The 24,644-nt window shown below is 36.2% G+C and overlaps 1 protein-coding gene across 8 annotated transcripts; it reads right to left on the bottom strand.

The window, feature by feature from the left end:
- Positions 1 to 8,248: 8,248 nt before the first annotated feature.
- LOC121744538 lies at positions 8,249 to 15,986 on the bottom strand. 8 transcript variants are annotated; one of them, XM_042138113.1, is made up of 12 exons: positions 15,028 to 15,972; positions 14,782 to 14,916; positions 11,764 to 11,799; positions 11,387 to 11,545; positions 11,059 to 11,303; positions 10,708 to 10,908; positions 10,542 to 10,634; positions 10,363 to 10,461; positions 9,950 to 10,279; positions 9,634 to 9,867; positions 9,498 to 9,547; positions 8,249 to 8,451 (listed from the first exon to the last, which is right to left on the bottom strand). In XM_042138113.1, the coding sequence occupies exons 3-10, from the start codon at positions 11,795 to 11,797 to the stop codon at positions 9,679 to 9,681; spliced, it is 1,350 nt and encodes a 449-aa protein (XP_041994047.1). In that variant the 5' UTR covers positions 11,798 to 11,799; positions 14,782 to 14,916; positions 15,028 to 15,972; the 3' UTR covers positions 8,249 to 8,451; positions 9,498 to 9,547; positions 9,634 to 9,678. The 8 variants fall into 8 exon arrangements, with proteins under 8 accessions (XP_041994047.1, XP_041994048.1, XP_041994046.1 ...); XM_042138114.1 differs by lacking the exons at positions 14,782 to 14,916; positions 15,028 to 15,972 and adding an exon at positions 12,008 to 12,117; XM_042138112.1 differs by lacking the exons at positions 14,782 to 14,916; positions 15,028 to 15,972 and having other exon boundaries at positions 11,764 to 12,017.
- Positions 15,987 to 24,644: the final 8,658 nt, after the last annotated feature.

The following is a 24,644-nucleotide window of genomic DNA, read 5'->3' as shown; positions in this document are numbered from 1 at the left end:
TAAACAGAAAGCAACGTGCAGTGGGGACCATCTTCCAGAAACAACAAGTACGGAAATAAAGCTGCAGATAACAAACTAAGGATTTAACTAACAACGACGTACATCTCATTACCTGATTTAAACGCGAACATGAAGCAAACAAAGTAAATATTCAGATTCAAACAGACTGCAAAAGTTCGGAGGTCAGAAACTTGCGATTAGCCAGAAATAAAATAGATCTACATATACAAGACGAAGGGAAACAAAAACACGGAAACGAGACATCACTACGATCAACTCTGTTTCAGATCCACCTGCCGGATGCTTAATCCACTCTGGATCCAAGCAATCGAACCCAACCACAAACAAAATCAACTCCATAAACTTCGATTTGACTAATCTGTTCCGATCACAAAAACTAACCATTGCTCTACTCCGACTCTACAGATCAGCGTGAAAAGCATCCAGATTAGTAAATGATGACATACTCAAAACAAATACCATCCATACTCGAAATCAACAGCATCAAAGCAGAAAACAGGGATTGCATAGATCACGATAGTTCGACGGAAAACTGAGCCGAGCTTCGAACAGCGAAGCTCGGTGAAATTAACAGCGGCAAAATGAAATTAAAACAGTAAATTGTAACTTCGCCCCACATGAGTTTGTTTGCTTTGGTGGTGGTGGTAGTGGGTTTTGCTCAGCTGCTGCTGCTGCCTCTAAAGCTGCTCTGTAACGAGTGGTATCTACGCCGACTTCCTCGACTCTCCAACGATTGTTAGTTCTTTTATGTATCAAAGGATGATTCCAGTAATCGCCTTGGTGGTACCTTCTCATCAATATCAGGAAAAACAAATAAGAAAAGAAAGAAATAAACTATTTACTCCTACGCACTACACACAAACATAAAGTAACACCATGCTTCCCCGACAACGACACCATTTTGGCGGGCTCGGAAACGCGCGGATTAAGATTGGATCAAGTTATATGGAAGATAACTGAATCGGTTGGACCAGTTAGCAAATTGTCGTTGCCACTTAATCGAATCAATCCTCGAACCGAAACGCGCCAAAGATAATATTTATAACTCCCGATTTCAAACTACTTTAACAGTAAAGCGACAAGTTCGGGGTCGATCCCACAGAGAAGTTGGTGTGTTGAGTGTGTGAGTAGTGAACAGGGGGGTTGGCTGCTGCCACGCTTTAACTTGGGAGTTTTAACTACGGTTTTTATCTAGGCAGAATTCAAACTAGCTAGCTTGATCAACAGAAATTTAAACACTGGGTCAAGTAAATTGCAGGTAATAACAGAAAAGTAAATGCGCGATTTAAAAGAGAAAATAACTTCAATTAAACTAAGATACGATTACAACGTGAAAATAAACTAAGCTAACACTTCGAAAATAAAGAAAGCGGTAAACTGAGAAGAATCTCAGCGGGAAACTTAAGTTACACCGACAGAAATGGTTATTCTGCAGCGCTCCCTTCGGTCTCCCTTTTAACTACGCTATCTAAGCTAAACTAGAGATCTGAACTAAACTAAGCTAAGAGAGCAGAACTAAGCTAAACTAAGCTACAGAGCTGAACTAAGCTAAACTAAGCTAAACTAGGCGGAAAGTAAAGTCTCAGATACTTTCTTGTGGTGGCGCATCCTCCATTTATAAGCTCGATTCGGCCTCCAGCTGGATAACAATCTTGACAGGGAATATTCACTCATGCAGAGGATGAGCGACTCATTGATTGCTACGTGCTCTTTCTTCTAGAATAACGACGCTTTTGGATAACAAATTTCTGATCGGTTCGTCCTGGCGTCTTCACAAGCTGGCACGTGTCCCCTTCTAGAACGTCGTCCTGGGTAACAGAATGGTGCGCCACATCCAGCTCATTTCCTCACGTTTTCCTTCTAGAAACCAGCGGTCCCCACTTTAACTGCTTGACCTCGCCCCTTGATACTCCCCCGATTTTTGGCCTTTTCACCTTTTGTACGTGCTTGATCAGTTCGGCCTTGCTGCCTTGGACAAGTAGCATTTCTGCACATTTTAACACTTGTTTGCGTGATAAACCGATCAAGTAGTATATGTTTTACCCCCAAAACCGATGCATGAAATGAGCCTTATCATTCACCGAGGATTCAAATCAAACTTCATATAACTTCATTCAAAAACGCATATTCATCAAAGTTCTCATGCAAACACACATTCCCACCGATTAATTTGCGATCTATGATTCCTACACCCTCTATATGCATGTAGAATTCAAGAATAAAGTTTAAATGAAGGAGATGAGAAGAAAAACTTAGTTATACCTTCTTAAATCAAGAAAACGAACGGTAGAAGCAAACGTTGACATGATTCGTCGGAAATTCTTCGAAAATCCGCTCCAATTGAAGCAAGAACAAAGGTGGAAGAAGTTTTTGGAGAGGATGGAGAGTGAGGGAGAGGAGAGGCGTGTGAGGGAGGGGGCCGAAAATTTGTGGGAAATGGGTGCTAGGGTTTAGTTAGGTGTTTTTATAGGGTTAGGGTTATGTTTAAAATCAATTAATTAATTAATTGTGGGGTAAATACAATTAAATAAATTCCACAATTAAAAGAATAAAACATGCTTGTGGGAATGGGAGGAATTCGAAAATTCCATGGTAAAATTAACAAGGAATTTATTTGATATTTACTTGGAGAGAATATATTCACAACTTAGAAAATAAAATAATGAATATTTCATAAACAAGGGAACAAAATAAATTAAATCTCAAAATAGGAAATTAATGGGGAAGGGCCGAAAATTCCCATAAGGAATTGCACAAGGAAATTATTTAAATCCTCAATTAAATAGAATAGGATTTAAATTTGGAAATTTCTTAATAGGAAAAGACTCCTATAAAATAGGTAACTATAAATAAATTCCCACAAGGAAAAATAATAGCATGGGGCGTGTGATATGGAGGGTGCAACACAAGGAAATATTCACATCCCCAATTAATTTAGCTTAGGTATTAAATTGAATAAAAGGGTCTCACAAAAGGGAAACAATAAATTCTCCTCTACAAAATAATGAGGGGGCCGAAAATAATTAGGCCTAACTGGCCAAGGAATTATTTCAAATCTTTATTTAATTTGGGTGAAGAAATAAAGCATGACATGATTTAATTGGATCTAATTCAAAAGAAGGGAGTCAACAAAGCACCAATTAAATCAAAGAAAATAATTCATCCTCCTATTTTAAATAGGGGATTTTCAAAACTCCCAAGGATAATAGGCTAGAGTTCGAGTTTCATGTAGTACAATTTAGGAATCGTTTGGTTTGGATTTAATTTGGATAAATCTCCCAAAATAATTAATTAAATCCAAGAAATGAAATATTATTTCAATAATTAGGAAGGCCGAATATTCCAATGAATTGGCTCGAAAAATATAAATGCATGATCCTATTAAATTTACCCATATTGGAAAATATAAAATATCAAGCTCTTCATTCCACATCACTCACGACAATTGTTTCACGCAATTCACTTAATCACATAGAAACAAAAGTTTCGTAATCCAAATTTCAAATAGACATATAAAAAGAGTCACAAAAATTTGGGATGTTACAAAAGACACCAGCATAGTTGGCGTTTTATAGTGTCCTCTTATTTTACCCGTATTTTCTCCAAATACAGTTTAAATAAAACACGCCACTCGTGTTGGCGTGTTTAAATAAAAAATGCCTCAGAGGTTGGCGTGTTTAGGAAATAAGAAACGCAGAAAAGAATTGCGTCTTTAGGTAAACACGCCATCATGGTTGGCGTGTTATAATTAGAGGGTAAAGACGCCAACACGAGTGGCGTGTTTACACAGAATCATATAGTAGCCTCATCCAGATCGCGAATAAACGCACACCACACACTTCGCAAAAAACTCATCCAAAGCAGCGCCCCTCTCGTCGCGATTTCGCCCTCTTCTCCGTGATTTCGCCCTCCATTCATCAATCGATGCTAGTTTTCCCCAAATTCGTATATTTTTTCGGTTAGTATGCTTATCTTTTACATTATTAGAGTAATTGTTGGATAGTTAGCTAGGGTTTGTAATGGGTTGTGAATTGAGTTGAAATTGATGTTGCATTGTTTGGGTTTAAGTGAATTTGTGTATTGTTGAGATAGTTGAGATATTGATGTTTAGCTAGAGTATAAATTTGATTATAAACCTAAACCCTAGGGTTGTTATGACTTAAAAAGTGGGCAAATTGATTTGGTTTATGTGGTTTTCGGTTTATTTGAGTTTTATTTGGTTTATATTGGGTTTTATTAAGCATATTGGCTTGTTTGAATAGCATTATTGTGGATTAATAGTTGAGATGTTGGTGTTTAGTTAGGGTATAAATTATTGAAATTGTTTAGGTTTATGTATGTTGTTTAGTTAAAATTGTTAATGTTTTGTAGTTAAATTGATGAATGTTGTTTAGTTAATTGATGAATTGATGTAGTGAAATTGATGTATGTTGTTTAGTTAATTGATGAATTGACGTAGGTGAATTGATGTATGTTGTTTAGTTAAAATTGTTGTAGTTAAAATTGTTAATGTTTTGAATTGTGAATGTTGTGTAGCTGAACTATGGCATCATCTTCAAGTGCTCGCCGAAGACTCTCATGTGGTCCTGAGGACCCCTCCGTATTATATCTGCAGAGACAACACGTCTCTAATAACATATGGGCAGGAGTGCCATCAGAAGATGTACGCTGCAGAAGGTACGAAGGAATCATTTGGGATGTTCCCATACATCCTCGTGTTTTGGCAGTAATTGACGAGATGGGGTATGGCGGGATGTTGAGGTGTGGTCAACCGAAAGACATTGACCACCATCTTATTACCGCATTAATTGAACGATAGAGGCCAGAGACTCACACGTTTCACTTTCCAGTTGGTGAAGCGACAGTGACTTTGGAAGACGTGGAGGTCTTATGGGGCCTCATAGTTGACGGGGAAGCTGTGACGGGTTATATCCCCAGTAAGGATGCCGGCTATTGAACGCAAGCGTGTCTGGATTTTCTTGGATTTATACCAGATACTGTTGAGCTGTAAGAACTGGTTTGGAAGCAGACTAGCTTATCAAAACAACTGACGGTTGAGTTGAATGATGACCACGACCAGTACATATACATTCAACGCGCCCGTGTTTATTGTCTGCTATTACTTGGTGGTCTGTTGATCCCGAACGCCTCCGGTAATAAAATTCCATTCTTCTACCTTCAATTTTTCATGGATGTAGGACGTTGTGGCAGCTATAGCTGGGGTGGTGCGACTCTTGCCTGCTTGTACCACAATCTTTGTGAAGCTGCACTTGCAAAGAGGTCCGATGTCGGACTGAGCTCTTACTCTGATACAGTTGTGGGCTTGGGAGAGAATCCCAATTATTAGACCGACGATGCTAAATCCCGTGCCCATAGACTACGTACCATGTGCAATCGCATAAGTTATTCACTAAATATTTGTTTTTAAGCATTATTTTTATTAATTTCCGTGTTATTCGCTCATAATTTAATTTTTGTAGATGGAATGGTCCGGCCTCTTATTGGGATAATAGGCACAACATGGTGTGGACTGATTCAGAGTACTCGATGGAGCCTATAGCAACTGATGAGTACATGGATTGGTTTCGTCGGATAACCGTTGTGTACCTAACAAAACCTAGCGTGCATGCTCAGGAGGGCTTCCATGAAACGGCGTCCTCTCATAACTATGCGGTAAATTGAAACAACTAATCATTATTTAAATTCATATGATGAAATGTAATTAACATTGAGAATTGTAGGTGGAGACGCTACACAAAATACGACACTTTCTTAGGGAGCAAGACATGACAGGACGGCCGGATTTGTTCACCATTCGAGGATGGTTGAAGATGGCCTCCAGATATCTGGGGAAACTGAGATGATGGACTACTGTCCTTCCCAGCGCTCTGAGCTGGACATTGACATGCCCGTGTGGCAAAAAGGGAAGCGGCGTGGAAAGAAGAACGCTGGTGGAGAGTCGTCATCGGTAAGGATAGATACTCAGTTGGTTGATAAGTCTGATGGCGATTTTATGGCTCCACCTCCACCAAGATCTGCCGTTCGGGGTCGTCACTCTGTCAGCCACACTGGTGGTACAGGTGAAGATATCGGTCTTAGTGATGTCCACCAATCTCCACCACGGTCTTCTGTGAGAGACGACGTTTTTGGTATTGATTTAGAGAATGTCGTAGTTCAAGATACTCCTCCGTCTAGAATCCCTACCTCCAGAATCGGGAAGGGAATCCGTGGTCTGTTTATGCGGAAAAGGCGAGACCCGTGAACGTTTCAGGGACTATTTTTGTTTATTTATTAAGTTGATCGTTGTAATGTTTATAAATAGTTTTGCTTATTTATTGGACTGAACATTTCTTATGTTTAAACTTTTGTTTGTCATTGGAGTTTTTGTTTGTCATTGGAGTGTTGTTTGTCATTGGATTTTTTGTTTTGTCATTGGAGTTTTTGGTTGTCATTGGAGTGTTGTTTGTCATTGGAGTTTTTGTTTGTCATTGGAGTGGAGTATTGTAGAAGAAGAACCTGAAAGATTCTGAGCAAAAACGCCGGTAAAAACGCCAACACGGTTGGCGTTTTATACTTGGACGATTCCTTTCGTGATGTTAGCCACGAAAAACAGTCATTCTATATTGAGTCACCCTTCCGGTTGGCATGTTGTACAAACGCCACCTAGGTTGGCGTTTTATGTTAAACACGCCAATGCTATAGGCGTCTATAACTATTTAACACGCCAACTTGTTGGCGTTTTATCACGTAATACGCTAACCTGGTTGGCGTGTTTTAACTTAACTGTATTTGGAGAAAATACGAGTAAAATACGACGGCATTGTAAAACACCAACTCCGCTGGCGTCTTTACGTATAGAAACGCCAGTACCATTGGCGTGTTTACGTATAAACATGCCATTATCATTGGCGTTTTTCCCATATGTGGAATAGATAACAAAATGAGTACATTATCGTTATTTTAAAGGCAAAGTAGCCTAGAAATCCGATTTTCTCGAAATCAGTTGTTAGGCAACTAAGATTTCGAGGTATTTTAGAGTATAATGTGGCTTTTGTTCCAACAACTTTAGAGTATTTTCTACTGAAACATTTACACCATCTACAGTGCACTCTTAAAGATAAGGATGTGGAATTGGTATTAGGTTTCCTCCGTGGGGAATTGAATTTGAGCAAAGTGATAGAATGACGGACATCCGTTAGCTGGAGATTATACCACTTGACGAGTAGGTAGATATATTTTTTATGCAGACAAAGGGGTTGGAAATAGAAATGATGAAAGACATCAAGGGTAGTCCATGGTTCAGGAAAATCTGTATATTGCTGATAGAAACTACTTTGATCGATACATCACTATGCGGATATGTGAAACCAAGAATTGTGGACATTATTGATGACTTTCCGAATATGTAGAATTTAAATTGGTGTCAATACTGGATGGACAACCTAATGAGGAATCATAGATATGGTTGAAGAACAGGTCAAAATTTTTTAGCGGTACCATTGTGTTCCTTGTGGTATAAGTATTATTTTTTTGGTTTAAGTTTTTGTGGGCGAATTTTTTTCGAAAATGCATTTGATATTTTCTTTTTTTGCAGTTATACGATTTTTTCTATGATCAATACCGATAATATTGTGTTAGACATTGAACTCGGAAGGTCTTTCATGGCACTCAAAAGTGCAAGTATAAATGCACTTTTTTGACATTTTACTTGTTATGGCACTTGATAAAAGTAAATTAATGTAATGTGTATTAATAAATTTAGTACCAGGATATACCTTCTATTGATTCACCTAAAAGTGTCAGGAAAATCCTTGCGTAGTGGCATTAGAAAGTACCACAATATGAGTTTTACAACTACACCTACGTCTAGAATAAAAAATTTACAAAACGCCACTTATAAATATTTAAAATTATAATTTCATCCTACATTTTATGGAATTTACATTTTCTACCATCAAATTTCTATAATTTATATTTTGATCCTTTAAATATTTATAAATTACAGTTTCATCATTTAAATAATTTTATAAATATTCAAAATTACAATTCCCCCCTGTATTTTATGGAATTTACGTTTTCCACCAATATATTTCTATAATTTATTTTTTGATCCTTCGAATATTTATAAATTACAGTTGTATCATTAAAATACTTTAAATTTACATGTTCCTTTTCAATATACAAAATTTATAAGCATCCAACAAAATTTTTAAAAGCACTTTGGGAATAAAACGTCAAACTGAATATATATCAAAATTTTAATATGTCAAAAGAACATAACATATTTGTAGGTACATTGGTTCTACTTCAACTACATAAAACATCATTAGTACTAAAATTATAAAATTCTAATCCATCCAAAAGAGCATGGTATATGTGTAGGTACATAGATTGTCTTGTGCTTCTTCTATCATGTGAACAATCTGCAGCCTGTAACAATGAAATTTCATAATTTTAAGAAATCACTAGAGAAAAATGTAAAAAGAAAACAACTGTCTTAACTTATACAAATCCCAAATTCCAGCTACGTATATGAAATAACAAAAACACATTAAAACGACAAAAGTATTGAATGCATAAACAAACTATTTATAACTCCAATATAGCATTTTCCATCATGAACAAAGAAAAGTATAGAAAATACAAGACTAGAAACACTACAAATTAGAATGATTGGTCACAAGTATAAACTCAACAACAATTTACTTAAGTATACAAGTAACAATTTTTTCAGCACAAATTCAGAAATTTCCAGAATTTTGACACCAATTTGAAAAATCATTCTGAACTTATACAATGTCCAAAATTAGTAAAACCAGTGGCAAATTAAATCTATACTTGTCTATGTTATAAAGTTTAAATTTCAAAATCCAAATCATCACCTTGGAGAGGTTATCCATGTTTTAGTGTAGACTGCCAAAAACTGAAACTCAGCAGAACAGTCATGTTGTAAAACTCATTCCGGACTCATACAATGTCGGAAATTAGTGAAACCAGTGGCAAACTAAAGCTATACGTGTACATGATATAAGGACAAAATTTCAAAATCCAAATCTTCACCGTTTAGAGGTTATCCATGTTTTATTGCAGACTGCCAAAAACTGGAACTCAACAGATCTGCCAAGTTTGTAAAATTCATTCCAAACTCATACAATGTCAGAAATTAGTGAAACCAGTGGTAAATTAAAGCTATACTTGTCGATGTTATAAGGTCTAAATTTCAAAATCCATAGCATTACCGTTCGGAGGTTATCCATGTTTTATTGCAGACTTGCAAAAACAAGAACTCAACATAACAGAAAGAAGTCACCTATGAGTATCATACTTAGGCTAGTTAGTACTTAGCAACCATGTAAAATGCCACAAACAAAAAATATGGAAAGACCTCAAATTCAGTCTATACTATAACATAATGAAAAGCACAAACCAAGATTGATCATATAAACAATATAATTAGTTAATTTAGTTTAGAGTACCTGGAATCCAAATGTAAATCGAGAAATCATCAGTACTCAATAGGCGTCACCTACATATACAATGATGATATCCAATAAGAATAAAACTAAAATTCAATAGTAAATCATTTGTTGGTAAACCATTGATAAAATATACCAAAGAACGTGGCCAAGCAATCATATGACCAACTGTTTGAGACAACTATTGAAAGTTCTCGTAGGGCCCGATCAATTGCCCTTGAGGTTCAACTACAACTTTAACATTTATTTCACACCAATTCAATCCTAATGCTTGTCCTCCAACTTTTGCATTTGGATCGATGCTATAAATACATCCTTTAGCAACAACTTTGTTTGTGAAAATACTCCGGAGAGAATTATACGTTCCAACCTCCAAAAAACCAAAATAGATTAATAACCATTTTTAATATGTAATATATTTCAAAATTCTATAAAATTAAAAGCAAAGATACCTGATCAACTTCAGTTGAAGTAGGATTCAGTGAGCTCGACTCAGAAACGTTTCTTACATCTGGCCCTTTGTGTACTTGCGAAGCACAAATTCTTTGTTGTGTCTCAAGCATAGCCTCTAGTCGAGCATTTTTTTCTTTGTATTCCATTAGCAAACGGTTAGATGTACTCTTAGAAGTTCCATTCCATATATCCGAGGGGCACACTCCTTTACCCATCTTCCTTACGTGTCCTGGCTTATCTTTCCCCATGACTTGTGCAAATACGTCATTTGGAGAAATTGCATCGTCGGAACCTTCAGGAAGCTGATAACTGCATTCTGTCATTTCTGTCTGTTTACAATGATTTTAAAATTAATGCACACATTAAAATTTCATATATATTTCATAAAATGAACAGATGTATCATTACATACAAGTTTGCTTGAGACATCTGTACTTGAGTTTCCATTCTGAGACACATAACATGAACTAAATAACTGAACACGCGATGGGCACTTTCCATGTTCCTTTGTCTAGGAAAATGTAAATTGTCAGTTTACTAACATATTGTAAAACAATTATGAAATGAAATATATAAGAAAGAAAATATTACCAATTTCGCTTTCACTCGAGCAAATGACGTCTTTCCGGTTCTCTGGTTCATTAACTTCTTTGCTCGAGCGTTTTTGTTTCTCTTGCTTGTTTTCTAATAGCAAGTAAAAAAGTGAATGCATAGCATAAATTGAGTTATCAATATATAGGGAAGATTTTGAATAAACCTTTGAATCTTCTGTTTTCCAATAAGAAAGAAGCTGAATCCATTGCTCTTCTAGAACTCTATCATCCCTGTCATGTATTATATACTCGATAGGTACATCAGCCCAATACCTCGTTTTCAGATAATGTTTCCAGTTCCTCCATTTAGTCCCAAAGGAGGTCAATACCCAATTCTCAGCAATGATGGGAACATCAAATCGTAACTACAATACACAAAGCCGACTAGTATTAAAAATATCTAGATATAATTGACAAACATGTTGTCATTGAAAAAGGTATAATCAATCCCAAAGCATTATCAGACCAAAAAAGCATGATAAACTAAATAACCTTAAATGTTTAAGTATTATTACCTTTACGACTTCAAGCATCTCATCTTTTTTTTCCTTTGGCATATCATGCCAATTTTTAACATTTAGTGGACAATGCATACCACTTCTTGCTATTGAACTTAAAAAATGTGTAAGCTTACTATGGTCACCACCTATAGGTTGACCAAATTCATTATATTCAACAGAAATGAGTGGTAGATTTTGTGGGCGGCCCCAAATATTAGTCATATAAGTAGGGCCTCTAGTTTTAGCTCCAGACGCATCACCTTGAAGCACAAAAACCATAATATGATTAGTCCAAACATTAAAGAGTTTATGCAGCTTATTAGAGTGTTTAATTGCTCATTACCTATCTCTTGTTCTTGTTCGGTGCCAACACTCATATCCCCAATTGGCAATGGTAGAACTCTCTCATGACTATGATCCGAGTGCCTGACCGTGTTAGAAGCTTGTTGATGCATATTCATGTTACATGTTCTTCTGCCCACTGCAGTCCTACTTGTGAAGCCTGCACATCATTATTAAACACCAACTATGTTTTGTTGTGAATGCTGAAAACCAACTATGTTTACTTTGAACTCCATATCACCATAATATGCTATAACTCTAAGAGAAGATTATATTGTGGATACATAAAATCATAAAAGACGAACTATGTTTCTGAATCTCATCAAGTTATACACAATTACATGAACATCATATAACTAAAAAGAAATTGTTTTTTACCTTCACTAGTCGACCTTCGTCCTTTAGAAGCCATAACTGCATACATTAAAGGAAAAGTTAAGCTAAAACAGCCTGACTACTAGTTAGTAAAACGAGCTATACTTTGTCCATTGTGCATAAATAAGTTATGAAACTTATTTATCAATGTTGGAAAAAGTGAATTAAGGTTTAGATAATAAAAGTATACAAGTATAAGAAGGAAATTAGCATAATTCAATAGGTCCTAGTTTCGAGAATTCTAAACCTGTGCTTAATTAGAGGTGTATGTAAAACTATTGTGATACATCCAACGATAGTGAACAGGCCCACATAACCTCACTTCTGTAGCCAAATGAACAGTCAAGTGCACCATTACATCGAAGAATGATGGTGGAAATAACTTCTCCAATTGACAAAGTACCACGGCAATATCTTTCTCCAAACGAATGACGTCAGCGGGACAAATTACTTTAGAACAAAGTTCTCTAAAGTACTGACTGAGCTTAATTAAAGGTGAGCGTACTGTCTTGGAGAGTGTGTTTCGCAAGGCTATAGGTAACAATTGTTGCATCATTACATGATAGTCATGACTTTTCAAGCCTAACAATTTTGGTGGTTTTAGCTGAACACACCTTGCGATGTTTGATGCATAACCATCGGGAACTTTTAAATTTTTCAAAACCTGACAAAATGTAGTTTTCTCCGTTCTGCTCATTGTAAAAGCTGCTGTAGGTAAATAAAATTTTCCAGAACCCTTTGGAATCGGATGAAGTTCAGGCCTAATTCCCATTTGTTCCATGTCTTGCCGTGATTTATAATTATCTTTAGACTTACCGTCTAAATCCAACAATGTGCCACATATACTCTCACAAACATTTTTCTCTGTGTGCATGACATCAAGATTGTGGCGGACAACATTATCTTTCCAGTATGGTAGCTCAAAAAATATACTCTTTTTTTTCCAACCGAAAAGCTTTTGATTACCTTTAACTGGCTTACCAAATTTAATTGTGAAGTCCTTCAGCTCATCCATCACCATGTTACCAGATTGTTGTTGCGGTGCTTGTCTATACTCAAATGTGCCATCAAAGTGTCGTTTATTCTTCCGAAACTCATGATCTTTGGGCAAAAATCTACGATTCCCCATGTAGCAATACTTCCCGCCGTGTTTCAATCTAAGAGAGTGAGTTTCTTTATTACAAACTGGGCATGCAAATTCACCTTGGGTACTCCATCCAGATAAATATGCATATCCTGGAAAGTCACTGATTGTCCATAGTAATGAAGCACGTAACTGAAAATTTTGCTTTTTTGATGCATCATACGTTTCAATTCCTACTTCCCACAAATCCTTTAGATCGGCAATTAGGGGTTGCAAATAAATATCAATATTATTCCCCGGAGCTAATGGACCAGGAATCAATAGAGATAACATCAAATAAGGCTCTTTCATGCACATCCACGGAGGAAGGTTATAGGGAAATAATATGACAGGCCATGTGTTGTGCGACACACTCATATTTTTGAAGGGATTAATTCCATCTGCTGCCAATCCCAATCGAACATTGCGAGATTCCCTAGCAAAATTAGGATGTAAGCGATCAAATGTGTTCCATGCTGGGGAATCGGCAGGGTGTCTCATACACCCATCCTTCGTGCGATTTTCAGCATGCCATCTCATGTGGGATGCCGTCTTTGTAGACATGAACAACCGCTGTAACCTTGGCTTGAGCGGAAAATACCATAATACCTTTTGAGCAATCTTTCTTTTCTCACCTGTCGGATCTTTATCTGAAGTACGCCATCTTAGCTGATGACATGTGTCACATGAAGTTTTTCTTTCATTTTCCCCCCAATACAAAGTGCAGTCATTTGGACAAGCATCGATTTTTTCGTAGCCAAGTCCTAGTTCTTTCATCAGTTTCTCGGCTTCATAGTAGGACTTTGGTAGGCCAACCATGGCATCTGGAAAAGCTTCCCTTAATAATTCTAAAAGCATATCAAATACTTTATTATTCAAGCTCCCAATACATTTTAAGTGCAACAAACGGATTATGAATGATAGTTTTGAGAATTTATCACATCCTTCATACAATGGTTGTTGTGAATTATCAATCAACTTATAAAATTCTTTTGCTTGCCCATTAGCATAATCTACATCCATCTGAGCACCTGTATATTCCTCTGTATGTCCTTCTTCATTTGGAACTCCAAATGCATCATGAACTAAACCCCGCATATCATCATCGCCCAAACTATTATGTTGATTTTCACCACTAGATGAAAGTCTACTAGGTAGTTCTCCATGAGCTATCCATTGGTTGTACCCAGGAATAAATCCATCTACTGTCAAATGTTCAAATGCATCATCTCTACTCACCAATATACGAATTCTGCAACGTTTGCATGGACATAATATCTTATCATGCATGCTTGCGTTGTGAAAAGCATAGTCCAAAAAGTAGTGAAGTCCATTTTGGTATTCCGTTGTTACTCTTGACTTTGACATCCAACTTCTATCCATTTTGTTTCAATAAATTCTACCAAGCCTATATGTATAATAAATTAAATATAGACAACTTAGAAAATAAGATAATGGATTATAAAATAAAATACCAAACAAAAATATGTAAACATTTTTTATTTAGTAAGATTAGTCGTATTCAATCAACAAACACTTCCACTTGTCTGCATGCTATAACAAAAACACCAAAATAACCAAATTATCATCTCCATTAAGCACAATAGAAATTTGATGGTGTGCAACTTGATTTTCCAACTTATGAGAACCACATAAGCAATTTATGTTGGATGTACTTCATGTATAATTTTAGTGCTTTTTGCTACTGAAAGTTCTCTATTTTACTTTAACAAATATTCTAAGGGCTCCAAAAAAATTTAGAGAGACAAAAAATGTACATTGAACATTAATTAGCAAGGAAACTTCTGTGCAATAAAAAATTATAAAAGTCTAATTGACTAACATGATAGGTAATCTTCAATGATTCAAGACAAGAGAAGGATGGATGAGATGCTGACCCGTGAGTGAGGAGACAAAGAATAGCAATGGTGTGACAACCCTTCAGTCGAAAGAGAGCGTACACGAATAGAGATATTTGATATCTTTCGAACTCAAATGGAGAAAGGTGTGGAGAAGTATACCACTTAGCAAATCTATTTGGATAATAAAATAAACAGACTACTTAGAAAATCTACATTCCGTTTATGTAAAAAGAACTATGATATAGAATGAAAAGCAGAAGATAACTAATTGAAATAAAATACCAGACAAACGATCGTCTTAATGAGGCCACGGCGGACTGCTGTACACAAAATCTGATCCCTTGAATACCTTTATTTAATCTCGAATGGGGCATTTATAGAGATTTGCAAAGACTCTGCAAAATAAACCTAAAGATATCCTATGCTCTAGAAAGTATAATTAAATAACAAAAGGACAACAACCAAATTTAAAAGATTACTACTACATAATCTGAATCGCAAGGACTCCTTTGAAATAAATCTACTAACAAATCAATTCTAAAAGATAAGAGTAGATATTCATTCTTCCTAATCGATATCAAACTAAACAAAAATGTCATAATTAAAACCAAACTTTATTGTACATTGATCGACCATTCAACCACATTATCTTTATTTGATTATACAAAGTTGATTGGGATTGAGAAACTCTTATGCAATAAAAAGTGATGGAAACCATAATTAATTATCATGGAAATTCTTATAAAAAAAAGCTACCGAAACAAAAAATAATTGAGAAGGGGATATGATGATTTTGCAGCTGCGGATTTTGAAAATGATTATATCAATTATCAAAACAATATTGAATTAGACGTTTACACAAACAAAGCACAATATTTCTTAAGCTAAAACCAACAAAACAATTCATACAAAACAAATTTCACATAGAAAAACAGGATAACAAACCATTAAATTAAGGTGCATTAACTATAAGAATTGCATTCAAAAACAAAAACAAAATCCAATACACAAAAGTATAGCGTACTCTGCTTTATAAACATCAAACATAAAAAGCGTTGAAATAAAATTGAAAGGGAGATGATGATGGTGATGGTGATGGTGATGATGACGATGAGTTCACCTGAGACAGAGAAGATAAAGCACGACAGTGGCAATGTGGAGAATGATAGAGCAGCAGGGGAGAGAAACGGTGGGGGTGACGAAGTGAGCTGATTCTGTTAATTTAGGGATTCTGTTTTGACTCACGTTTTTAATGTAATTTTGGTAATTTGCCGTGAAGCCAAATATTCAATTAAAATGAAATGGCTTACACTAGGTGAAACTATGAAAAGGAGTAAAGTGCAAATATAGAATTACATTGATGTGGTATGAATTAAATAAATAGTCGTGTATAAATGAATTTCATATCAACTCCCTAATTTACGAACGTCCCGTGATTCTGTAAAAAATTTAATCATTACTTTTATTTAAAAAAAATACAGTACGGTAGTTGTTTGTGATTAATTTTTAACTAATTAAATTTAATTACTTTTTATTGAGATTATATGCAAATCTATTTCTATTACGTATAAGAGGCTTTTTTTATTGTAACAACATTCTATATAAAATATAACACATGCAATTGATAATTTAAATATATTATATTTGTTATATATCATATAAAAACTAATCAAATTTGGCATTTTTCATCGTGATACATATTCATCTAATATTATACAAACTCTAATATATTTATAGTACTTATTTTATTATCTTACAGATATTTGCAAACATACTATTGTATATTAAAATAATACTGTGAGTATTATATTAAAACATTAAATAAACATTCTTTTATTCATATCATTTTGACAATAAAATTAATTTTATGCATTTGCTGAAATAATGATTTTTAAATAATAGAATTAACGTAGCATTGATATGGCATTTATTAATCAACGTTATGCATTTATAACGTAGCATTAATAATTAGTTTTATGCATTTATTAATCAACGTTATGCATTTATAACGTAGCATTAATAATTAGTTTTATGCATTTATTAATCAACGTTATGTAAGGAAACGAGTATTAATATGGCATTTTTTGAACATGCAGCATTAGTATTTGATACCAGTGTCATAACATATAAGTGTATAGACAAAGAATTTATGCTGGCATCTTCACCGAAGTGCCACAAACTGAATGTAGTGAAAGACAATTATTCTAGTAGTGGTTGTTGACATTATTCCACGTTACTGTTGAAATTGTTTTCAATATTAGGATTTTGTGTTTACTACACATATTTGATGTTATATTATAAAAATAATATTTTTTTCATCCCACAATAGGAGTAATATCTGATGTGGGCACGGGTTTTAAGAAATATAAAGAAAAGTGGATTAAATAAGTTAGTGGACTATGGATCCCACTTAAATATACTCCTTCCGTCTCGGCTCAAGTGATTGATTTCTTTTCGGCAGTTGTTTTGCGAAGATGATAATAAATAGTTAAAGTAGAGATGAAGTAAAGTAAGAGAGAGAAAAATATAGAAGAGAGTCGTATCTACATTATTCTTTTACTTATTTTACTTTCTCTCCACTTTAACTATTTATTATCATTTTCCCCAAACACGTGCCGAAAAGCAGTCAATCACTTGAGATGGGACGGAGGGAGTATTAGTTTTATAAATGTGAGTGAAATAAGTTGGTGGAATGTGAGGCCTACTTACCATTTATGGTAAAAGTGAAACATGACTCTAATTGTGGGACGGACCGAAATAGCTAAATGTGACTCTTATTATTGGACAGGGGTAGTATTATTTAATGCAGACTTTATACATAGACAAAGTCGTGCACTTCAAGAGCAGTGCGTTGCATGCTATTCCAAAAACTAAAGGTTTGGACGGCCACACTATTGAAATAACGCGAAGATAATGAAAAAAAATAGAAGGATTTTGGGCTTGACCGTGTTTCGTGACAATATGAGCCGCATGAAATGGGTAGTGCAGAGAAATGGATGGTGTTATCGCTAATGAGAAAGAAGATGAAGTTGGACAATAATCGGATTTTAAGATAGGATACTTGAGGAGTGTTTGGGGCGCAACAAAGTACATAGGTGACAGACTGAAGATGCTCTCTACAGAATTATGTAATGCTAATATTGACATCAAGAAGAAGGGTTGCTTCAAAATGACTTGTGGCACAATTAGGAAGGAATTCAGACTGGACGACAGAAATTTTGATCATGTTGGATCAATGACGCAGTCTAAAATCTGCCAATGATAATGCAGCATAAGAATGGCCCGATCCTTCAAATCATTGTCAGAAGCTGCTAACAATATGGAGATGCTTGAAAACAAGGACAAACATCCAAGCTTCAGCCTTGGTCTCGGATTTAGTCAAGTACAGTACATATTCTACATGTTATACTTTCACAATGCACTTCCCAATTAATAGATGTTGTAAAAATGAAGTGTATCCTACTTGCTACATTTTAAGATGATGTCGCGGGTAATCGTGAACCAGCAGTTGAGCAAAATGCGAAAACAACCGATGTCAACAGCTTTTTTTTTTGGTATTGAATCTTTTTAACTCTTTAAAATTGAGGTACAATACATTTTAAAATACCTTCTCAAATACTCTCTCCGTTGGAGGAGTTGTTATAAAGAAGCGGTAAAATCGTTATACCTCTTTAAAAACATAAATTAAAAATGTATAATTGTGTATAATCGTATATCCTTCACACTTGAAGACTTTTTTTTTATAAAGAATGGGTAAATATGACAATTATTTTTTTAACTCTAAGTTTATCTTCTCCTGTAGAGATGCTTTATAATTATTTGACAAATGAAAAAAAATAAAATGAGATATTTAATAGTAAATTGATGAATTACTTTTTTGGTCCACCTTTTGAAGTATACAATTTTGAATTTTAGAACTTTAGTTCGGTTCAGGTTCAAAAATTTTGAACTGAAACTGTGTCGGAACCGCCGTTTCCCGGTTGTTCCACACTGAAACCACAAAAAATCGTAGAAAAACCATGAAACCGAGCCAGAACCGTCGAAAACCGGCGGTCCGAATCGTGAAAAAACCGTATAAAACAGTCGAAAAACCGTCGGTTTGGAACTGAAAACGAACCGACGGTTTTGGAACTGGAACTGTAACCGCGAAACACACTGGCGGTTCGGTTCCGGTTCTGCAATTTCCAAAACCAAAACCGCTGGTTCCGGAACCGCAGGCACCTCTAAATTTTTCTACCCACTTTCCACTAATTTCTTAAAACTCGTGCCAAGGAAACAGTGCTAGTTAATGGGCGACGAAGCGGAAAATAAATAGTTAGCAATAGATCATATACATGCACATCACGGGTCCTGTGAGGTTGTTAACTACTCCTTTAGTTAATAACTTTTATCAAATCTAGTCCATCCGATCTTAAAATAATATAAGGTCACGATCAGTTTTTACGCTATGCCAATTAGTTGTTATAACAATCCCAACTAGTGTACACGCGATGTCAACTAGCTGTTTAACAACGTCAACTAGTGTATACTCGTGTCAACACATAGTACATATAATGTCAATCATATGCATACTCAATATTAATCAAATTTAGTTAACATTATTACCTTTAAATGTTGACATCGAGAAAATGACGAATATTGCCATGCATAAGGAATGACGAAAATGACATTATTGAATAATTAATATAAAATGAATTTTGCACCACTAAATACCATTAGGTCTTTTAGATCTAATAACTGGATAATAACTAGCAATTAGTAAAGAATTAGAATTTGATCACATTCCTACACACGCTATATATTTGACAACACATAATTAAATAACATGAGATAACATCACACTATATATACTTGACAAGATATATTTAAATAACATGAGATACGGTGAAGTCAATAATGATTACTATCGACACAAAATACAGTCATATTTTATTTTAGAAATCAATTTATAATGCCTTATAGTACATCAGCATGAATGTTCTATACCAATATATAATCTACAATTGCCTTTACATTAAATTTTTATTTATTTATTTCAAAATATCTATTTCTGATTCTATTAATTTTTCTACGTGGATGGCAAGTGGACGGTTATTAAAATATCTATGTGGATGGCAAGTGAATGGTTATTGTTCATCTGCAATTTCTTGTTATCTAGAGTCCCCTCTTCAAAACTTTCTTTTCCTAACATCATCTAGTTAAATATACTATTTACTCGATTTAACCAATGATCGCTATATTTTGCTATTTTAAGTCCTTTCACTAAATATCTTATTGTTTTTTTCTCTATTATTGATAATTAACATAATATTTATGAATTTATCTTACTCCCATATCATTATAAAATTAATATATAAAAATAAGAAACATCTTTTATTATTTTTTTTCATTCATATATAACCTGTAACAAGTAAAGCTAAGCCTATTATTCGTGGATCTAATTACTTTTCTTTATATAGACAAACTGTCACGACCGCCCTTTAGGGTTAATAAATATGGGCGATCGTGATTAAGAGAATTTAATAAAAAGACGAAAAGGACTAGGGTTTTAATAACGAACTTGACCAATAATTAATATTCAAATAAAAGGACCAAGAATTTAACATAAATTGGTAAAATCCCAAATATTCAATATCCAAATTCCTTTCGTGTGATTTAAAGACGCCATCAAGTTCAGTTTTTACACTTTCAAAGCCCTAGCCCCAATTCTCTCTCGTTCCTCTCTACTCTCTCTCGCCCCTCCACCCTCAAATCTTCCACTTACACTGATTTCACACACACACCATCCTCCCAATCCATCTAATTCAAGGGTTGAACCGATTAATCAGTTGATTCACTCAAGAACAAGCAAAAAGGGGAGAAATCCGTTTTCTATCACTCTAAGCCCGAAAGGTATGATTTTTCATTCTTCTCTTGCTTATGCTCGGTGTTTAGATGATTATTGGTGAATCGATGGTTGGAAACTAGCATGTTTTTCGTTATTTGGAGATTTCTTGACTAATTGCTAGTTAGAGGATGAATTTGGTTTGAATGGTTGCTTTGAGTATGAATTGTGCAATTTCCTTAATGGGCTTGTGGTTATTGAGTGTGGGGAACTAGCATGCTTTGATTTGTTGATGTCTACATAGATGCAATGTTAGTTAAGTGATGCATGTTGGTGGAATGTTTGAGTTAAGCGTGATAGAGGTTTATTGTTGTGGAAGAGACATTGTGTGACACAATAGGGGGTTGATTCTAGTCTTGATAAATGTGTGAATGAGAAGTTCTTTTAGTATAGAGTATGTTTGGGGGAGAGTGTCTTCATTAATGCAACTTGTTGGTTTCTTGTCGAATTGATCTAATACTTTCAATTTTTAGGTAGTGAACGATGGCACCCAACCACTCTGGAGTTAATTTGAATGCCGCAGAGAAGAAGAAATGGGCCGAACTCTCACAACTACCCTACTGGGTAGCTAGATATCCATGCCCTATCACAATCCGACGGTTGGGCATTGAGCAGTGCTTCAATGAGCTATGTGAAGAAGGGCAACTAAATGGGCTCTTCATGGCACAGAGGAACCCCGCCTATCAGAGGCTTACACTGGAGTTCTTATCTACCCTTGAGGTAGTTATGAACAGGAGGGAGATAGTTGCCATCAAGTTTCGTATGAGGAATGCTGAGTACACAGTGACGATGTCACAATTTAAGGAAATCTTTGGATTTTCAGGGGAGGTGTATAGAGAGCCGTTTAGCTCCAGTCATAATGCGAATGACTTCTGAAAGGCCATCACTACCGTTGATGACAACTTCACCGCCAACAGGGCAAAGGGTTCTCCCATTAGGAACCCAGCCTTGCGCTTACTCCAGAAGGCGTGTGTATGCTACCCCTTCGCGAGCCATGAGCATGGGAGCGTGCAGAGGGACGAGCTCTTCCTGTTATGGACTATTCTGCACAAGGAGCCTCCCATGAATTTGGGCCACTTCATGATCAAACATCTTGAGAGGGCCTCGAAGAAGAAAACCGGCACACTCTGTGTCGGTGCAGTGGTGTCAGCTATTGCACTCCATATGGGAGTGTCGACGAGGGGCTTGGTCGCCGACATTGGTGATAACTTGATGGACTTCAGCTTTCTGAGAAGAACAAGGCTGGTCGGAGTGGACCAACGAGGGCAGATATATTTGATACAAGGGCAGCAGATCACTACCCCCTCTCGGACACCGTCAACACCTATGTGAACGGTCCTTTCCGCAAAGAAAACTGGAAGATGAAGGCTGCGGTCCACGAACAAGCCACAGCGTTGAATCCACGAAACTTGCAATTTAGGGATGTAAGCCCGAGCTCGAGTGTTGATGAAGCGCCCCACATGGATTTTCCCGCGATCGAGATGGGGGTCGAGCAAAATGAAGAAGAAAATGAGGAGGAAGGTGAGGAACAACCGACCCACCAAGGGGGAGATGAAGCCGGGACAAGCACTCAGAGGACACGAAGCCGACAAGAGCGAGAAGAGGAGGACTACGGCTCGATCAATGAGAGGTTGACACGGATGGAGCTGCGTCAGCAGGAATATTGGGTCCAGAATGAAGCGCGATGGAACCAGTTCGACACCAACTGGACTCAATTCACTGACTTCAACAACGCACAATGGGCCAACATCAATGCCCGATTCGATGAATTCCGTGGCCAGTGGCAGCATCCGCCTCCTCCTCCGCAGTGAAGGTCCATGGGAGATCCACTCTCTTTCAAACTTATCCTAGTTTTGCTTGGAATAAGTTTGGGGGGGGTGTCTAGTGGATTCCCTCTTTTACCTCTCTCTCTTTATTTGATGATACCCCGGCCTGTACCCCTATTCTTTTGATGATATTTGATGATGATATGTGGGCATGTAAATTTGAAATTTGAATTGTGATGTTTTGTTGATCTTGGATGTTGGAGTAGGTGGCCTTGTTTCCTTGTTCCACTTGTTTTTGAGTCTTTGTTTTCTTTTTAGGTTTGTTTTTCTTTTTAGGTTTGTGTTGAATAATCTCCCTTGGGTAGGATGATAGATTTGGGAAGAAAATTGGTGAACTCGAATGGGGAGTGAGAGACATTTGGAGATGAATTGAGTATGTTGTTGGATGAGTTGCCTATGATGAGAATTGGCTTAAAATGTTTGTGAAAACTTGTTGATATAGCTAAGTAACTTGTATTTCCTCCTTGTGATTTGCCTAGAGTGAATTGCTCGTTGCTTTGTCTTTTGCCGAAAAATACCATGTGAGGATTGAGCCTATATCTTTTTCAAAAAATGTGTGATTTTTCATCAACTATGTTATATGTTTCTAGAACTTGCTCGCGGTCTCCTTGAATCTACATAGTGATTATAGAAATAGGAGATGACGTTAGGCCATCCCTTCTACCCTTATCTTAATCTTAATCCTAATTGTAAATTATAATCCCTTGTTAGCCAACTTTGAGCCTAAAAGCCTTTTCTTTGATAGCTAATAATTTGGGTTGGGTTCCCTTAGTGTCAAGTGAAAGAGGGAAAAAGGAGGAGTTTGTAAGAAAAAGAAATGAGAGAATGACATGCAAAGCATGGAGAAAAAAAAAAATAAATAAAGAAAAAAAAATAAAGATGAAGAAGAAGAAAAAAAAGAAAAGAAAAAAAAAGAAAACTGGGTTGGTTTTTGAAAATGAATAAGCATTGTTCGAAAAAAAAGGGGAAATTGGGAGTTGAGAAGAGTCTAGGCAAAGCCTAGGACTAGCTAAGGATTGCAGTGCACAAGGGTGAAGTAATCGTAGTTTCACTTCGGGATTATAGTCACTTTGGCCAAATTTTCCTCACCTAACCAAAGAGCCCTACATTACAACCTTGGAAAAGACCTTTCGGATCCTAAATCTGTAGTCACAACACAGTAGAGGAGAGTCTAGACTTCGAGCAAGCTTATGGTAAGCTATACATTGTTGATTGATTTGAGAGGTTCATACTATACCTATACACTTTGAGAGTGAGAGGAAAATAAAGAAAAAAAAATCACATTATATGAATTCTGTGAGGGCAAATTGACAAAGTGGAATACGTGCTAGTAGCTTGAAGCAATGTTCATTTTGGTTTACTTGTATGCGAAGTTATTGATACATGATGATTCTGTTTTCTTTTACTGAGGCAATGATGACAATCCAACATACTTACACGAGTTCTAATTCTCTGTTTTCTACTTCTTATTTGAGGACAAACAAGTGTTTAAGTTTGGGGGAGTTGATAAACTCGTAGTGTAGCAAGTATTTTGGATGTTTAACGTGAATACTTCAATGTTTTGTAGCATATTACTTGAGTTTGCATCCATTATCCACTACTTAAGTGTTTTGATGAGTTTGTCTAGTGTTTGGGGATAAAACATGTGAAAATTACTTGAAAACGAGCTTGAAGCTGGATTACAGAAGAAGTGCCCGACCGGGCGTTCATGTACAAGAGAAACGCCCGGCTCGGGCGTTTGTGCAAAGAAGGAACGAATCCAGAGAGTTTGCCCGACCGGGCGTTCTGCCTCGGAAGAATCGCCCGACCGGGCGATGTGAAAGAATCAGGGCCATCGAGAGATCGCCCGACCGGGCGTTTAGGCGACTTAAAATCGCCCAGCCGGGCGATGTGTTCTGCGAGAGTTAATTGCTATTATTTCCGCCCCGGGTATAAAAGGAGAGCTAGGTTTTCGTGCCCAGAAGAGGAGACACGCCCCCAAGAGCAGTTTTCACATTGGAGAGTAGATTGAGGCGACGAAGAGTCCAATTCATCAACAAGGTTGAAGACGAAGACGATTTGCCCACTCAATCCACCTTTGGGAGTAACTTTATTAGTTTCTTATGTTTAGTTCACTTCCCATGGATTTATCTTGTGAATTTGCATTGAATATGAGTAGCTAAATCTCTTGTAGAGTTTTGGTGATGACT

Source organism: Salvia splendens, chromosome 8 (assembly GCF_004379255.2).
Source record: "Salvia splendens isolate huo1 chromosome 8, SspV2, whole genome shotgun sequence".
NCBI lineage: Eukaryota > Viridiplantae > Streptophyta > Magnoliopsida > Lamiales > Lamiaceae > Salvia > Salvia splendens.
Note: the sequence above shows the minus strand (reverse complement) of the source record. Positions and strands in the feature narration are given on the sequence as shown.